Genomic DNA, 18,318 nt, shown 5'->3' with positions numbered 1-18,318 from the left:
CCAGCCCTTATGCTATAAACCAGCTAGCAAATTCCCTTTGCACACAGTCTATTAGTTCAGTTCCTTTAGCTCATGCTGACTAATACAGCTGTTATTCGTGAATACATGCTCTCCTCCCCACCAATCAGATATCAAGCTCGGTAAACTTTACTTCCCAAGGAAACTCTTCAAGCCATCCCCACTACTACTTATGGCCTTTACTGTTTGTCTCGCCTATTCTTCCAAGAACAACCACTTCTTAGTTCCTTTCCAACCTTCTCTTTCCACTTGCAATCTTGTCAAGAGCAAATTACTACTAGGTGTGGTGGTTCACACCTGTCATTCAGCACTGAGGAGGTAGAGGCAGAAGTGTTGGTCTGAGTTTAAGGTCAGCCTGGGGTATGGTATGAGATTCTATTATAAATAAGCAAGCAAGGAAACAAACACACACACACACACAAAACAGAAACATCAGTAACTAACATCAGTAAGTCATTCTCAGCAGATAAAGCTGTGTAGCCCAAAAGCAAGACCCTTCTGATCATCCAATCTGCCACGGACCCAGGACTTCTTGACATTCAGTTCCAACCTGACTGCTGTTCCATTTAAAATATAGATCTTGGGTTTGGAGAGATAGTGCAGGAGATAAAAGCATTGGCTGCTCTTCCAGTGGACTCAGATCGGTTCCCAGGACCAACAGGGTGGCTCACAACTGTCTGTAACTCCAGCTCCAGGGAATCTGATGTCCTCTTCTGACCTCCGAGGGAAATAGGCATTCACGTGGCACATGCATGCACACATACATACATACATACATACATGCAAGCAAAATACTCATTTACATAAAACAAGTAAATCTCAAGAAGCAAAGCATTAAAATACAATTTGAGCTGGGCATGGGGAAGCACAGCTTTAGACCCAGCTCTCAGGAGTCTAAATAGCAAGTTCCAGACTATCTGGAGCTACATAGTGACTTCCTGTCTCAAAAGAAAGGAAAATGACAATTAAAAAAAAGTTTGAATGAGACTAGTTGCATGGGCTCATACATTTGAATGTTTAGTCACCAGAGAGTAGAACTATTTGAAAGGATTAGAAGGATTATGAGGTGTGGTCCTGTTAGAGGAAGTGTGTCACTAGGGGTGGACTTTAAGGTTTTAAAAGCCCACACCAGGCCCTGACTCTCTCTGCCTGCTGCCTGCAGATCATGGTGTGAAGTTCTCAGCTACTGCTCAAGCACCATGTATACAGCCATGCTCCCACCATGCTGAAAATGGACTAACCTCTAAAATGTAATCAAGTTCCCAACTAAATGCTTTCTTTTATGAGTTTCCTTGGCCATAGTGTCTTTTTCATAGCAATGAGAACAGTGACTAAGAATTTATATATATATATATATATATATATATATATATATATATATATATATATATGTGTGTGTGTGTGTGTGTGTGTGTGTGTGTGTGTGTGTGTGTGTGTATACACACATTTTTTTTTTTGAGACAGAGTCCCACTAGGTATCCCAAGCTGGCCTCAAAATAAACTATGTCAATTTCCTCAATGCTGGAATTGCTTGCTGTGATGGTTTGTATAGGCTTGACCCAGGGAGTGGCAATGTTAGGAGGTGTGGCCCTGTTGGAATAGATGTGTCATTGTGGGCATGGGCTTTAAGAGCCTCACCCTAGCTGCTTGGAAGCAAGTCTTCTCCTAGCAGCCTTCAGATGAAGATGTAGAGAACTCTTAGCTTTGCCTGCACCATGCCTGGCTGGATGCTGCCACGTTCCATGTTGATGAAAATTGATAATGGACTGAACCTCTGATCCCGTAAGCCAGCCCCAATTAAATGTTGTCCTTATAACATTGCTTTGGTCATGGTGTCTGCTGACAGAAGGAAAACCCTGACTAAGACACATGCCATCATGCCAGACACCAGACCATGGTTCTTCCTCTTCATCCTGTGTCTCTGTTTGCAATGTCCTTTTCCCTGGGAGGATCATCTCTCATCTATTCATAACATAAGCCTTTTTGTGCTCAGTCCTCCAAGGAATTATTCCTCTATCCTTTCTTCCAGGACTCAGTGTGCCCTTTCAGCTGGATTAGGTAGCCCTCCTAGATGTTCCTGTAACATCCCACAGACCTCTCTGATATTTATTTCAGGGAGCACTCTGTACCATGGATGTTTGTCTATGATTCTTTCAGACAGTAGCTGTCAGCTGACAAAGCCTCAAATCTGTGCCTGTGATTATATTCTCAGCCCTAAGCAGCACCTGACTGACCTATTAACTGAGCCTGCTTCTTTGGCTGCTTAAATACCTTCCTCCGCTTCTGTTTACCCTTAAGGTAAAGAAGAAAGTTTCCTCTCGTTTTAGATAGGGTTCCCTGTGTAGACCAGGCTAGCCTGGAACACACTATGTAGCCCATGCTGGATCTGAATTTGTCATCCTCTTCCCTCCATCTCCCTAGTCTTGGCATTATAGACATGTTCTACTATGCCCAAATCATAAAAACAATTATTTAAAATTTTTATTTATATTTTACTTCTTTATTTTTAATTGTGTGTGTTTGTGTGTGCATGTGCGTGTCTGTGAACATGCATGCATGCACACTCTTGGAGGCCAGATATGTCAGATCCCCTAAAACTGTAGTTACAAGTGGTTGTGAGCTTCCCAGTGTGGGTGCTGGGAACCAAACTGCGTCCTCTGCAAAAGCAGCATTTGCTCTTAACTACTGAGCTCTCTCTCCAGCCCCTCACGAAGAAAATTTATCATTGGTGCCACAGAAAGATCCTTCAAGACTTTTACCTGGCTTTCCCTCTCTGCTTCTCCCTCTTTACACTGTGCTCTTTTGCTGGTGGCTGCCTTGACTTCGTTCATTGTGTGCTTCTCCACCGCTCTCGAAGCTCCCATTCTGTATGTGACCTCTATTGACTTCACTGAGAATTCTTTTGGTTTTTCTCCACCAAATTCCATGAAAATAAGAACCAGCTAGTCTTTCTCATGCTTCTGGCTATCCTGCCTTATGCATAACAGACACTCAATACATTATATAAACTGTAAACAATGCAATTCTGACCCTATGGATCTCTCTCTCTCTCTCTCTCTCTCTCTCTCTCTCTCTCTCTCTCTTTCCCTCACCTCTTGTCTTCAAGCCATCCCAGCTAGGCAGGTTTTTTGTTTTCTTTTTTAATTTGTTTCATTTTAATGAAAACAGGGTCTTCCACTCAAGCTTCCTGTGTTCTCCTGAGCGTCCTGTCTCTAACTCTCTATTGCTGATGCGTTAGACAAAGGCCACCATACCCAGCTTATGTGGTGCTGGGAATGGAACCCTGGGTCTCCCACATGCCAGGTAAGCACATTACTAACTAAGCTCCTATCCCTACATTGTGGTCTAAATAACTAGGAAGGGGCTATCAGAATAGAGCATGAGGCAGGATGGCCCTCATCCCATCATCTAGCTCAAACTACATAGATAAGAAGAAAAGATGGGTGTGGGGCCATTCTAGGAGACTAGAATGCTCACTAGGACTGCCTCTCTGGGGCCTTGGGGCATTGCAGGCACTTCTAGAGGACATGTGCCACCTGCTCAGCTGTCCAACTCTCTCCATGCCTTCAATTCTACATTCTTCCCTGCCACATTCCCCCCAGTGGAGGTCCCTCACTGCTTAACACTTCCTTCCTGTATCCCTGTATCCCATCACTGTCGAATAGGCAAAGGCAGGCAGGTGGAGGAAGATGCTGGAGAACAGGACTGAGAACCCACTCTGTGGTTGTTTTTTCTCAGCATCTTATTTGTGTCTAAGAGGAAGTAAACATTGATCCCTAGGTATCCCAGATACACTTGGATGTGGCTAAGGAGGGACAGAGAAAGGGTGACGGTGGTGAGGGTGGGCCATCAGCTTATCACACAAGTGCCTTTCTCCTTGAAGGGATTCTTGTCTTCTGGGATGCCTTTGAGAAGAGGGTCGGCCCCTGCTTGGGTCTCTACATAATCTTTGATTTCCTTTCCTGTCTTGGAAATCTGTAAGATGACAAAACATGGTCACAACTCTTGTTCGTTTTTCAGAATCCATGACTTGGCAATCGGAGGAAGATGGGCCGGGTAGGGATGAGGTCAAAGAGGAAGGAGGTGGGAGAAAGAGGCAGGCAGGAAGCTGAGTCCCTTGGACCAACCCTTAAACCCCTAATGAGATCATGCCAGCCCAGCCTGGAGACGCCGCTCTCAGTGTCTCTCCTGTGCCCAGGGACATGAGGTGGACATCAAATATCTTCTACATCCCACCCCAACCCAGTGATACATCCTGTGCCTGGTGTCTCCTCAAGTTTTGAACAGAAAGAGATACGGAAGCCAAGAAGAGTGACTGCATGCTCACCGGATCACGTGGGTTCTTCACTTCCTTCTTCAGTTGCTCCACCTCCATCTTCAGCAGCTCCTTCTCACTGAGATCCTGGGCCATCCTGCCCTCGAGGGAGACCCGGGTCCTGACAGGATCCCACACCCATGAGCACTTCCCCCTTCCGATTCTACACTCTTCCTGTTCTTAGACAGGAACAATCAAGGTTCCTCGTTGGTCAACATTTCTACAACGTATCCCTCCACCCAATGTACCCTCCACGCCTTGCTCTATCGAGAGCAAAGGCTTAGAAGGACTAGAAGTGACCTGTGAGCTAGGGGGTGGCACAATCTTTGCCCTTGAATAAGACCCCCTCTATGGAGGAAACAGAAAAAGAGGAGGAAATGAAGGTTAAGCTGGAAACTTTGGAATGGAGAAGCGACTGCTCTAAGTGACGACTCGGGGATGCCTTGTCTCTAGGTCCCGACAGGGGACAGTATGCCCAGTGTTAAGACTAGGAGTTTTGGAGGCCCCACAGAGTCCAGCAGTGACCCCCAACTCTGCTGCTTCCTCCTGTGCAGGCTTAGACAAGTCACACGGATTCTTTGGGTCTTAGTTTCCCCATCAGCAAATGAGTGTAACAGTGGTAGCATTGTTTGTTCTTAGAGACAGCGTCTCACGTAGCCCAGGTTGGCCTCAGACTCTTGTATGAAGCTGAGGATGACTTTGAACTCCTGATCCTTCCACCTCCTCCTAAGTTCTGGAATTACGAGGCATGTACCACAATACCTGATTTGTGTGCTACTGGAGATGGAACCCAGGACACTGGGGATGCTAGGCAAACATTCTGTTGATTGATTTACATCCTTAATCCCACTTTTAGAACACTTATTGCTCTTGCAGAGGATGAGGTTTCGGTTCCAGCATCCTCCTAGTGCCTCACAACCATCTATATAACTCCAGTTCCAGGGAATGCAATGCCCTCTCCTGACCTCTGTGAGACCCAGGAGTGTGTGTGGTACAGTACATCCATGCAAGCCCAACATTCATACATCTGAAATAAAAAGACAACAATGCACAGGAAGCATACTGCCTGGCACATAATGACCAGGGCACATTCTCTTCTTCTTCTTCTTTCTGACAATAACATTATTACCATCGAGACTCCAGGTAACCAGGAGGGAGCCAGGCCTGGTGCTCAAACTTAGTAAAGCTAAGACTAGATCCCAGCCCAGTGCCCCAAAGCTCCTTACCTGTTAGAGCTCTCTCCAAATCACCAGTCCAGGACCCAGACACAATGGTGTTTGAACTTCCTAGCGCCTCATCAGCTGAAAATCTTCAGATAAAGCAGATGGTGGCAAAGCCAAATCTCTGCTGCCTAAGCTGATCATGGGTTCTAAGTCCTGATCCTGGCTGAGCCTCCCAGCCCTTCACTCCTCCACAGCAGACACTAAGGTTCTAAAACAGGCCACCTCCACCACGGGTCCCTGAGCACACATCAGCCTCTCTTTAGTGACCACACCCCCTTTCCCTGCTCCACAGCTTCCCTCTATCCCTACTGTACGCCTGCCCTGCCTGTCTTCTCCCATCACAAAGCCTGCTCCGCCCCATGGGATTAGCTCCTAGCTTTCCCCATCCTGAAGCCCCCTCCCCATGCTATTTTCGGGGGTTCCATAATCTCACCGATCAACGGTCTTCAGGCTCGCTCTTCATTCGCTCCATAAAGACATACCCTCAGTTCCAATGCTCAACAGTTAGTATCCAGTGGCCGTGTCCACCCTGATCCCGTGTCCTTTGCTTCCTGGCCTCCCTGGCCTCCCTGGAGTGTGGAACTCCCTTCTCTTCAGTCCCCAACACTCCCCTACAGCCTGCTCCTTCCTGTTGCCTCTCCCAGGACCACCTGACACCACTATGACATTTAGCAGAGCAGAGCTCCGACCCTGGCTGACATTTGTCCAATAGCAAGGGACATTCTTGAGGAAACGTTAAGGAGCCAGTGTGGTTAGTTGAGGTTCCTCTTCTGCCAGGAGAATGACAAACTGGGAGGGGGAGGGTTTCTGCAAAGCCATCCCAGACTCAGGATCAAATCCCACTCACATCTCCTTGAACTCAAGTTTAGGCCTATGGGCCCATCCAGTTCCCGGCTAACACATGCGCCCGGCTCAGCACTCAGGCCACCGGTGCTCTCCCAAGCCCACCACATCCATCCGGACTGGTGTTATCCCACAGACGAGGCCTTCCTGTGGCTCAGTCCTCATTCTGGCTATTTGGTCAATTTCATCTTCTCCTACCTTCATTAGGCACAAAATACTGGTCCCGGGACTTCCTACCTGACCCTTCACAGGCTTGCCCACAATTCTTCAGGAACTCTAGCTGTGTCTTCCTGGTGTCTAACCCTGATTCTTCTTGCTGCTACAGTGAGCTGTTTATCACTGTAGCTGTACTGCCAGCCGCCCCCCCCCCCCAGTATGACTTATCTCCATATCCTAAACACCTTCCACTCCCCGATCCCATGGTGACTCATCCCAAGCTTCCCAAGGAAGCCTCCACCCTCTGCCCTTTCCTCCCCTCTTCCATGAGTGGAAAATCCACCCCCGTAGCAGGCCAGCCCCTTCCTCCTGTCTCTACTACCCCATCCCCCCATCAACTAGCTTCCTCTCCAGGACCAGGGAGCAATCACAGATGCCCCGACCTTGGCTTCCTTTGCCTGGTGAGATTGGGAGACTGAGCCCCCACCAGGCCCCTGGCTTCCCCCTTCTCCTGAGCAGGGGACAGAGAGGCCCAGGCCCAGGGCTCAGGGTTCTGACTTCCTCTTGTCCCGGAATGAGCATGCCTACCCCTTTGCAGGCAGGTTTGGGTCTCTCACGCAGAGGAAACCAAAAGCAGAGGGAGGGAAGGCAGAGCGGCCAATCAGGGGCAGGGTGAGGCTTAAAACCCAGCAGTCTCCCCAGGGAACCCCACCGAGGCCGAGCCATGGCGGAGCTGCAGCAGCTGCAGGAGTTTGATATCCCCACGGGTCGGGAGGCTCTGCGGGGCAACCACAGCGCCCTGCTACGGGTGGCCAACTACTGCGAGGAATAACTACTTGCAGGTAAGTGGAGAGGGCTCAGGTCAGGATACACCTCTCGGGGACCTGCAGCCCAGCGCCTCTGCCAGGCTCATCTGACAGGTATCTGTTCCCCGCCTTGGCTGAGCCATCTTCAGGCTTCAGCATCATCCCAAGCTTCCCAAAGGCCACAGCCCTTGTTCTCAGGCCGTAGCCTCAAGAGGTAGAGGATATGTGTACATCACTGTATCTGTAATCGGTTCTCCCACCTTGCCTCAGCTCATCCTCTCATGGGTGCTGCTACTGTCTTCAAGCTAGCTCTGGGGAATCAGAAAACTTCCCACACACGGGAAAGGGGTTTGTTCCTTAGTATTTGAGAGAGAACAGAGGAGAGTCGGAGCAGATCCTGTGGAGAGAATGGGGTATGCTGCAGAGGCAGGGGACTCAGTCTGGCTTCTGAGAAATGACAGAGAGGGCACTGTAGAGCAGCCTCAGACCTTTACATTATGTGTGGTTTTTGAGACAGGCCTAGGCTGTATGGCCTAGGCTGGCCTTGAGTTTACTGTAGCTCAGGCTGGCCTTGAGGTCACTATAGCCCAGGCTGCCCTTGAGTTTTCCTGTAGCCCAGCTTAGCCTCAAATTTACAGTCCTCTTGTCTAAGCCTTCCCTCAGTGCTGGGATTACAGGCTCCCACAACCTTACCTGGCCATTGTTTGGTGTCAAGTCATTTTGTTTCAGTTTGGAGTAGTCTCAGTCAACATAACATTGATTCCTGGGGAAAGAAGAGGGCCAGAGAGGACTTTGTGATTGCCCTCCTGCTCCGTTGTCAATCCTCACAGCCACCATGTGAGACGAAGACTATAATTCCTGTTTTAGGAATGTGAAAACCAGCAGCTTGTTGTGCACTAGTGCGCTGATGTGTGTGAGTGTGTGTGTGTGTGAGTGTGTGGCAGGAAAGGTGACTTGTCCGGAGTCACCCAGCCTACTATCTGTCTGATACAGTGTATAGCTTCAGTTTTTTTTTTTTTTTTTTTGGGTGGGGGGGTTGTTTTTGGGTGTTTGTTTGTTTGTTTTTCTAGACAGGGTTTCTCTGTGTGGCCCTGGCTGAGTTACTCTGTAGACCAGGCTGGCCTTGAACTAAAAAATCCGCCTGCCTCTGCCTCCTAAGTGCTGGGATTAAAGGCGTGCACCACCACTGCCCGGTGTGGCTTGAGTTTATCTACACTCCTTGTCCTCTTCCTCTGCTCCACTAAGAGTGACAGGCCAAGTCTGCAACCTCTTGTTCTCAGGCCATAGCCTCAGAGCCTAGCCGGACTGTGAGACCACACCAGGGGCCTCCTCCTGTAGTAAGAAGGCTAGGGAGACAAGAGAGCCGAAGGCCTATGGGAAATGGCAGAGCCAAGAGGCAATGATAGCCAAGTTCTCTGTGCACCCTCCCACAGCCTCTCCTTGTCCCTTCCCCAGTCCTGCCAGGTAAGCACTATGCACACTTCACTGAAAAAGCTGAGGTTTGGAAAGGGTTAGATTGTATTTCCAGAGGACTCCAAGGTAGTCACTGAGACAGGATTCGAACTCCGATCACTAGCTGGTTGTAGTGGCCCATACCTGTGAACTTGGGAGGCTATGGCAGGGTGATCTTAGAAAGTTCTACCTGTCTTCTAGTCTACACAGTGAGTCCAAGTCAGTCAGGATGACATAGCAAGACACTACCTCTAATCAACCCAAAACAGCAAAGCAAAATCCCAAATAAAAGAGCAGCCAGGAATCTGACTCCTGAGCTCAGCTCTTAACCCTTTAGGCCACACTGCTACCTCGAGTGTCATTTCAGGGTGTTGTGTGACCAGCCTGTAGATAGATAATCTGGCTTGTGGCTTATATACCAGTCCTGCCCACCTAGCACTTAGGTATGCAGGCATGGAGACAGCCCCTTTCCATTCCAGTGGTGTCTTCCCACACCTCAAAGTGGTTGCTAGTGGGTGTAATCCCATGTGTGCAATTGGTGTGCACGCACGCACGCAGGATCTGATGCCGCAAAGCTGAGTCACAGGGTCTGCCACCTATCGACTTAGGAACATGTGGTGTGTTTCCCATTGAGCGGGCGCTCTCTCTCTTTCTCTCCCTCTCTCTTTCTTCCTTCCTTCTTTCCTTCCAATATTGCCACTCTGTAGCTCAGGCTGCCCTTGAATTTATGACCTGCCTGCTTCAGCTCCCTTATCCCCCCAGAAGACTGAAATTACAGGCCTGTGCCACCATTTGGGGGGTGAGATGAGGTTCCTTTTAAACTCTATACCTTCTCCAAACTGGTTATAAGTATTAATTGGAACAATGAGTTGAACCATTTGCCCAGGGCCCATCATCCTTTAAGGGCAGAATAAATGTAGCTGCTGCTGTTCCTGTTTTCATTTCACAGGGATAAAAGGCACATGCTTTTAAGGATAAAAGCGATGAAGTCCCATTCTATCCAGGTGACAGCCTTTGCAAACACACTCAGGGTATCAGAAGCCCCACGGCCCAGGTTGGAATCCCTGGATTCCTTTGTGTAGAGCACTGGCCCCTAGACCATACAATTAATAACCCTCTCTGCCTGTCTACAGAGGAAAAATTGTGGACGATGTCTTTAATAAGGCCTCTGTCCATCCCATCTTTCCCCAACTAAGTGTCAGAAGCCCATGCAGGAGGCAGATGGGTCAGCTATAGGGTTCTCAGTCAGGGTTGACTGAGTGTAAAAAACAGGGTCATTTGCATGACAGACTAAGTGAAGGATCCCAGACCCTTGTTCCTCCAGACCTGACTTTAGGCCAAGATTAAAGCTAGAGTTAGAAACATCTGGACTAGAAGAACACAGAGCTGGGCCCAACAGATATTTTTCTTGTTTGGATTGCAAAGTCCATGTGCCGGGCTGGGTAGCAGGCAGAGGGGACCTGTCTTCTTACCCATGAAACAAAGACCTAGAGCAAAGCCTGCAGTCCTCTCTAGCTTCTTTGCCTAGCCAATGCTTTGGGTGGCATATGCTGATGAGATGTAAAATTTATTGCATATGCAGATGACATGTAAATCGGCACTCAAATGAACATCACTTTCCTGCTGTCAGAAAAGAAAAGTAGGAAAGGGAAAGACCATGGAGGGGGGGGGGGCGGTTTCCAGAAGGTTATAGTTCAGATTGCATGAGCAGACTGCAGAGGAATCTAATGGAAGAAAACTATGATAGCACCAGTGATGGGTTCTGTGGAGTACACAAAGTTCCAAGCCAGGAGGCCACAGGCACCCAGTGTTGCCTGTCAGCACACTGCCCCTTCTAATTTGCCTTGGATTCACCTCTGCCTCCCTCCACCACCCAAAAGGACAGGCTTCAGTGCAGCAAGCTCATGATTGATGGGGAAGGAGGAAGCTGCTGGTGAAGCAAGAGACCCAAAAAGGTTTACCCAGCCATGAAGGTCTGGTTTGGGACACACACACACACACACACACACACACACACACACACAAATCCTTTTTGTCTTTAGCCACTCTCTGGCCATCCCTTTCCCACTGACTGGCAGTATGGCACTGGCCAGTGTCCGGCATGCAGTAGGAAGCTGCCCAGCTAGGGTTGGTTCCCCTTTGACCTGTCAATCAGCCAACAAATGCACATTTATTTAACATCTTCTCTGTGTTGGGGACTATGTCAGCATAGGATGCAGAACAGAAGGGACCAGCTCACTGTTTTCATGCTATTTATATTTGGATGGGGGAGGGGTGAAAAGAAAAAAAAAAGAACAGGGCAAATATGATATATGTCATAAAGGTGGGCTGGGTAAAAGCTCAGGGCGCTGAGAGAAGGGGAGAAGCTGGAACTATCTAGTGAAAGGAGCTCCAAGCAGTGTAAGCATCACGGCCCCAAGGCAGGAACAATCTCTCTTGCTAGGGATTAGCACACCAGGATCTAGTGTGGCTGGAGAAAAGCAAGGGATGTGTGTGGAAGGCAGAGGACAGTACTTTAAAGCCAACTGTGAATGATCGGGTGACGGTATTGCACGCCTTTGATCCCAGTATTCAGGAGGCAGAGGCAGGTGGATCTCTGAGTTCAAGGCCAGTCTGGTCTACAGAGTGAGTTCCAGGACAGCCAGGCTACCCTATCTTGAAAAACATAGTAATAATAATAACAATAACAACAACAACAATAATAAAGCCAACTGTGCTGGCACACACCTGTAATCCTAGCACTTAGGAGGCGAGATGGAGGCAGGAGGATCAGGAGTTCAAGGCCAGCCTAGGTTACATAGAGAATTTGAGCTTACACTACATAAAACCCTGTTTCAAGAAAGAAAGAAAGAAAGAAAGAAAGAAAGAAAGAAAGAAAGAAAGAAAGAAAAGAAGTGAAGCATGTTAGAAAGCTGTCAGAGGGAAGGAGAGGATGAAGTCATTTGGTTCTGGGACTCGGTGCCCCTCTTTCAGTTCCCACACACCTTCCTGAGGGTTGGGGCTAAGGAAGTGTGAGGTCAGTAGGGGACTGTCACTTCGGTTTGGGGACTTTGGTTTGCAGGTAAGAGCCTGGTTTTGGCTGGTTGGTTTTTAAGTGGCTGAATGTCTCCTCTAGCCAGCATTCCCTTCCCCTTCCCCTCACCAGCCAGCCTGCAAACACTTGCTGAGGAAGGCAATAGGGTCCTCTCAACTCTGTCCTCACCTCACTGAAGGATAGGATTCCTGCCCCGACCCCCACAGCCAGTTCCCTCAGGCTGCAACGTGCTTTCCCAGTATTCTTTGCATTGTCCTCCCAAGTCCCTCTCACTACAACACCATCCTTCTGGAAGCTACCTCAGGCATCTTAGGACCACAGCTTTCTCCAAGTTCAGCTCGTGCCTTCTTTAGATTCTCTTTGGGCTCCATCCTCCATGCCAAGGAAGCAGTGGAATGTGCTGGCCTCGGGCCAAGGCTGTGTGTATTTCAGGCCACAGACAAGCGGAAGGCACTGGAAGAGACGATGGCTTTCACCACCCAGGCCCTGGCCAGTGTGGCCTACCAAGTGGGTAACCTGGCCGGGCATACTCTTCGAATGCTGGATCTGCAGGGTGCTGCCCTGCGGCAGGTGGAAGCCAAGATGAGCACCCTGGGCCAGGTAAGGATGTGGGAAGGCATCCCCTTCCCATCCCCACTCTTCAGTGGGGGAAATAGCCTCTATGACAAAATTCCCTTCATTTTCTCCTTGTCCACCTTGTCAACTCAACTGCAAAAGGTTGGCACGTTCTGAACTGTGGAGACTTCTATCATGGCTATGTTTTAGTGGGATTCTTGCTACCCCATTAAGACACCAAGTTCTCTGAAAGTAGACCTCTCTCTCTCTCTCTCTCTCTCTCTCTCTCTCTCTCTCTCTCTGAATGTTATGCTAGATGTCTAAAAGCTTTGTTTGCTCTCCATAGTACCTGCAGAGAGCAGGACAGACCAAAGGCCATCCTGTCTTCCTTGGAATACATTCAATGATTAATAAATGCCCTCCACTCAGGCTAGGCAAGCCCATCTTCAGCCCCACAAGAGTTCCTGCCAACCCAGTAGAGTCCCTACCCTTGGCTCATAAATACCTACCCTTGGTTCATAAATACTTTCAGCCTTCCTTCCTGGATCCTTGACCCCACAAAGCCTATGAGAGTTACACTTTTGGTTTGACCGTATGTCCCCAAGGGGTCAGTGTATGGGGTGTGTTTTCCTCTTCCTGAAGACCCAAGGTCCCACCCCTCAAGGCACATTCCAAGAGGAAGCTAATTCACAGACTAGTCCCCTAAAGGGGAGAGAGCTGATTTAGTTACACTTCTCTGCCACCTCCACAGTGCGCCCTTCTGCACCAAAGCCTGCCCTGTCCTTCGTTGCTTCCCAGAAACTCCAGGGGTGTTTTTCTCCCTTCTCTTCTGGTTCCTGCACAACTAATAAAAACTCTCATTCTCTTCTACCAGGAAGTCAATCTAAAGTGGCTCCCTCCTCTCCTGTTACTCTTTCTCCAATTGCTGAACAGCCATGACACTCTCTCTGGGTTTCCCTACCTCCCGTTCTTTCCTCCTCCCTTGTTTGTTAAGATTTATTTTATATGACTACACCATAGCTATCTTCAGAAACGCCAGCACAGGGCATCAGATCCCATTATAGGTGGTTGTGAGCTCACCACGTGGTTGCTGGGAATTGAACTCAGGACCTGGAAGAACAGTCAGTGCTTTTCACCACTGAACCATCTCTCCAGCCCTCCTCCTCTGTTTTGAGACAGGGTCTCACTATGTAGTCCTGGCTAGCCTAGAACTCATCATATAGACCAGGTTACCTTCAAAGTCACAGAGATCTACCTGCCCCTGCCTCTGCCTCTCTCTGCCTCTCTCTGTCTCTCTCTGCCTCTGCCTCTCTCTCTCCCTCTCTCTCTGCCTCTCTCTCTGCCTCTGCCTCTGCCCTGCCTCTGCCTCTCTGCCTCTCTGCCTCTCTGCCTCTCTGCCTCTCTGCCTCTCTGCCTCTCTGCCTCTCTGCCTCTGCCTCTGCATTAGCTTTCTCTCTCTTAAAAGGAATGAAGGAATGGTGTTAAACAGCCTGTTTCTCACGGTCTCCTCCCACCTCCCACCTTGTCGTGCAGATGGTGAACATGCATATGGAGAAGGTAGCCAGAAGGGAGATTGGCACTTTGGCCACTGTCATGCGGCTGCCCCCTAGCCAGAAGGTCATCCCTCCTGAGAGCCTGCCTCCCCTCGCTCCCTACTGCAGAAAACCCTCAACTTTGCCTGCTTAGATGACATTGGCCATGGGATCAAGGTAAGGGAAACCCTGCTCTTCCCTGCTGCCACCCTGTCCTGCCGTGTCACTCCCTCCTGTCTCTCCTCTTTCTAAGCTACCTCACAACCCTTCCTCTCACACCCCAGGACACACGGCCTAAAAACTCCATACGCTCCCAAGGTCCTTGACTACCCTCTACCCTGCACTCAGACACTGCTTCTGGAAGATGATGAACTGCCTCTGCCCCCACCCCCAGTGGGTCGTGTGGTGTGTGTGTGTGTGTGTGTGTGTGTGTGTGTGTGTGTGTGTATGTGACGGGGAAGAGGGGGAAGGGTGTCAGGGCATGCATGAGAACCACTCCTCAGCCACATGAGAACAGCAACTTCCTCTGTCTGGGGGTTTGAGGTCATGGCTCTAAGAAGTCACTCCACAATGCTGGTGGTAGGGACACAGGAGGCAGCAACAGAAAGCAGAGTTAGTGGAGGGGACCTTTTCACATTTTGTCCCTACTGCTTCATGTCAGATTAGATTAGACACTTTCTTGGGTCTTAACCCCTTGATATTATGCCAGATCCCCAGAAGAGAAAATAACTCTTTCCTTCAGTTCCCAGGTCCCTATACCTCCCTCTTTCCTGTCCAGCCTTCTTATCTTTGTTTTTCTTTTGGTGGTGCTGTGGATGGAACCCAGGCCTTCTATAAACTCAGAAGTTCCATCCCTGAGCTATGTGCCCAGCCTCCAACTTACCCTTTATTCTCACGTCTTGTCTCTAGTGGGGCAGGGTGACTGAGACCATGAGCCCCAGGTGCTCATGCGGGAGGGGGAGGGGGGCCAGTTACCTAGGTGTCTCATGCCTTGGGAGATGCACCCTATCGTTGAGACTTTCCTAAGTGTCTTGGGTTCTGCCATCCCCCTGCCTTGAATTTGGGGAGGTCACTTCCATAGGTTTATGAAAAAACGATGAGTTTCGTGTGATGTGTGTTCTGTCTCCACCGACTACTCAGCTCCTGGCAGAGTACAAAGCCTAATCAGAACTAAGGCCCACCAAGCTACCCAGGTCCCTGGGAATTTGAGATAGTGTGGGGGTGCAAAGGCCAACTCAGTCACTGTGGCTATGCAGAGGAAGTGGCCCTCAGACGCACGTCTGTGCTGCGGGTTTCTTTCTGTGGGATGGCTTTGGGGGACCTGCTGCAGGCTTAAGGGGTGGGGTGGGAGGAGGGCTGAGAAGTGGAAGTAGGAACTTGCTGAGTCTGGCTGGCCCTCCCAGTTGTCGCCCTCCCCTCCCCCATTTCCTCTCAGAGATGAGGGTAAGAATGGCTCCCCTTGTCCCAGATGTCACCCCTATCCTCCCTTCAGGACTTGAGCACGCAGCTGTCACGGACCGGGACCCTGTCTCGCAAGAGCATAAAGGCGACTGCTACACCTGCTTCCGCCACGCTGGGGTGAGGCCTCAGGCCATGTGAACCAGCCCTGCCCAGCCACTCAGCAGTGGTTCTCAGCTGCTTCCCCCCACCCCTCACCCGCAGCACCTGACGCCTTGATGCTGCTGCGCCTGGCGCCCAGCTTCTCCCTCTGCGAGTCGCCCTTCCTCAACCCTAAGCCTTGCTCAACAGAGACCCCTCCTTCCTTATGCCACCCCACTCCACCCCCTAGGAGACCACCCCGGATCCCTGAGCCGGTGCAGCTCCCGGCAGTGCCCGATGGCAAGCTCTCCGCTGCCTCCTCTGCCTCTTCCTTGGCCTCAGCAGGGTGAGCGTTTGAGTCCAGTGGGTGGGTAGACAGCAGGTAGATTTTGAGAGGAGGCTTCCAAGCAGACTTGTGGTTGAGAAAACTAAAAACCACTGGCTGGGGAAAATAATTGTAGGGCAGATTTTGCTAGGAGGGGTGGGGACCCTCGGGGACGCTGGGTTAGAAGGAGTCCCTTATCAGCATATGGTCTGGTCTTTTAGCAGTGCGGAAGGTGCCAGTGGGATCTCCCAGTCCAAGGGACAGGTAGCACCTGCAACCCCACCTCCTCCACCTGTAGCACCTGTAACCCCACCTCCTCCACCATTGTCTGCTGAGGTCTTCTTGCCGCCCCCTCCCCCTCCGCTGGAGGTGTCCCCGCGCCCTCCGGGTAAGATGTGTCCCACCTTCTCAATATTCACCTTGAGTCTCTCGTCCAGCCCTGTGTTCCCCAGGAACCCCCAGGGAAGCAGTGAACCGAGACTATGTTACACTAGCCTTGTGTTCGAAGCCTCTCTCTCTCTCTCTCTCTCTCTCTCTCTCTCTCTCTCTCTCTCCCCCCCCCCCCCCCCGAGACAGGGTTTCTCTGTGTAGTCCTGGCTGTCCTGGAACTCACTCTGTAGACCAGGCTGGCCTCGAACTCAGAAATCCGCCTGCCTCTGCCTCCCAAGTTTAAAGGCGGGTGCCACCACTGCCTGGTTCTCTCTTAACAGGACCTTTATAGCTTCAGCCACCTGCCTAGGGGTTGTCAGGCCGGATCTGTCTACCCTGTGCTAAGCACCAGCAGTGGGCTAGAGGCATTATGAGTGATGACAGGAACTGGTTAGATCTTAAGGATGTAGGGGTGGCCCATGTTACCTTTTTGTCTTCCTTCCCAGAAGCAGAGTTGCTCCTGCCTCCTCCTCCAGCTGTGGAGGGGGATGAACTGGGGCTGCTGCCTCCGCCCCCACCAGGTTTTGGACCCGATGAGCCCAGCTGGGTCCCTGCTGCCTACTTGGAAAAAGGTACTTTTGTACTCTTGGGACTGAAAGACACTAAATCCACTGGCAGGTTTCTGGCTTCTGTTGCTTTGGCCTTCACCTCTCCATCCCAGGGGCGTTTGCTCTCCCTGTCAAGGTGTGAGCCTACTCTGTTCTCCATCCCCTTCCTTTCTGATTAGCTGAGTTCTGAAGCCTGCTAGGAAAGAGCATCTGGCCTGGTATTGAATAGACTGTTTCGAAGCCCCTATGGCCTGGTATTATAGCTCCTGTATCACTCTCTCTGTGTGTGTGTGTGTGTGTGTGTGTGTGTGTGTCTGATGGGACAACTCACAAGGTTCTCTTCCTGCCCCACAGTGGTGACACTGTACCCATACACCCGTCAGAAGGACAATGAGCTCTCCTTCTCTGAAGGCACCGTCATCTGTGTCACTCGACGCTACTCGGATGGCTGGTGTGAGGGTGTCAGCTCAGAGGGCACTGGATTCTTTCCAGGGAACTATGTGGAGCCTAGCTGCTGACAGCCCAGATCTGTCCCTGCACCGACCCTGCACTGCCTCGGTGGGCCTCTTGAGCCCCAAGAAGCCAGCTTCCACAGCCAAAGCTGGACTAAGGACCTGTCTACCTCTTGGGCTGTGAACTGTGTTCAGTCCCTGCTTCACAAAGCAGTGGGAAGGGGGATGGGCTAGAGAGGGGTGGTACTCAGGAGGATTGCTGCAGATAGCAAGAAGAAAAACAAAAAACAAATCTAGCAGGCAAGGAATTTAAGCACCTTGCCCAGAGGACCCCCAGGTCAGGCACAGAAGATCGCCAGCTTTGAATAAAACTCTGTTGACCTCCTGGTAGTTGCCCCAAAGGGCTAGAGGGCCAGATAGGGAGTGATGGAAAGGAAACATCATTGAACCCTGCAGACTGCCCCAGAACCCTCCATCTCAGACCTCTTTATTGTTCCCACTAGGGCCCCAGCGTCACAATGAGACTCCCTGAGTGCAGAGAGCACCTCTTTATCCCTCCCACTGTGGCACAAGAGAACAAGTCCTTTTGTCCCCCTTCACCTCCTTTATTGGTCTGAAACTCCAGAGAGGGGAGGGGCTTGGGTTTCCCTGGCTCTGCTTAAAAACATGGCTTTCTGTTCCATAAGGGGGATGGGGGGGGGCGGGGAGGGGACGACTTTGGTGAAGTCTCTGGTCTCTTGCTGGAGTGCGAGGATTTGTCACACTCTCCGAGGTCATTGGTAGGTTCTACCTTGATCCACCAGCAGGAGGCGGTTGTTCCTTCTGGCTTTTTCTTCCTTTGGGGGTATCTGGTGGGGGTGTGGGAAGGAAGCAAGGCGCAGCCAGCGCAGCAGTAGTGTAGGGTTGCCTTGGCTGAAGCAAGAGCAAGACCTAGAGCTGTCTGAGAGCATCATAGGTCTGCCGTGAGGAATCTGGTGCTGGCATGCGAATTGGGGGATCCTGAATCCGTTTGAAAGACGGCTGGGCAGGGGAGGTTACGCAGCCGGTGCAACAGCTAAAGAAAGTGGGAGATGCTCCTCCCAACTCCAGGA

At 50.5% G+C, this 18,318-nt stretch overlaps 2 protein-coding genes and 1 long non-coding RNA gene across 3 annotated transcripts; 2 read left to right on the top strand and 1 right to left on the bottom strand.

Annotated features, from left to right (window-relative positions):
- The first annotated feature begins 1,498 nt into the window (after positions 1–1,498).
- LOC143433937 (uncharacterized) lies at positions 1,499–4,352 on the top strand. The gene is made up of 3 exons (XR_013070433.1): positions 1,499–1,800; positions 3,187–3,321; positions 4,039–4,352. It is a non-coding gene; the product is annotated as an uncharacterized LOC143433937 (long non-coding RNA).
- Positions 3,767–4,429, bottom strand: LOC117702509 (guanine nucleotide-binding protein G(I)/G(S)/G(O) subunit gamma-T2). The gene is made up of 2 exons (XM_034493618.2): positions 4,346–4,429; positions 3,767–3,993 (listed from the first exon to the last, which is right to left on the bottom strand). The coding sequence occupies exons 1-2, from the start codon at positions 4,427–4,429 to the stop codon at positions 3,868–3,870; spliced, it is 210 nt and encodes a 69-aa protein (XP_034349509.1). The 3' UTR covers positions 3,767–3,867.
- Positions 4,430–6,762: 2,333 nt separating this feature from the next.
- On the top strand, positions 6,763–17,826 carry LOC117702510 (ABI gene family member 3-like). Its single transcript, XM_034493619.2, is given in 11 exon segments — positions 6,763–7,016; positions 7,249–7,384; positions 7,386–7,397; positions 12,280–12,447; positions 13,936–14,068; positions 14,071–14,111; positions 15,427–15,512; positions 15,724–15,819; positions 16,020–16,186; positions 16,674–16,799; positions 17,130–17,826. Coding segments are annotated over 10 exon segments (1,098 nt in total). The 5' UTR covers positions 6,763–7,016; positions 7,249–7,279; the 3' UTR covers positions 17,294–17,826.
- The last annotated feature ends 492 nt before the right edge of the window (positions 17,827–18,318 follow it).

The sequence above is a fragment of the Arvicanthis niloticus genome, unplaced genomic scaffold (assembly GCF_011762505.2).
Source record: "Arvicanthis niloticus isolate mArvNil1 unplaced genomic scaffold, mArvNil1.pat.X pat_scaffold_886_arrow_ctg1, whole genome shotgun sequence".
Classification (NCBI taxonomy): Eukaryota; Metazoa; Chordata; class Mammalia; order Rodentia; family Muridae; genus Arvicanthis; species Arvicanthis niloticus.
This window is presented reverse-complemented; position numbering and strand designations above follow the sequence as displayed.

Coding starts and splice junctions, on each gene's coding strand:
- LOC117702509 (XM_034493618.2), bottom strand. CDS start 4,429: ATGGCCCAGGATCTCAGTGAGAAGGAGCTGCTGAAGATGGAGGTGGAG. Junction 3,994..4,345: donor TGAAGAACCCACGTGATCCG/GTGAGCATGCAG, acceptor GTCATCTTACAG/ATTTCCAAGACAGGAAAGGA.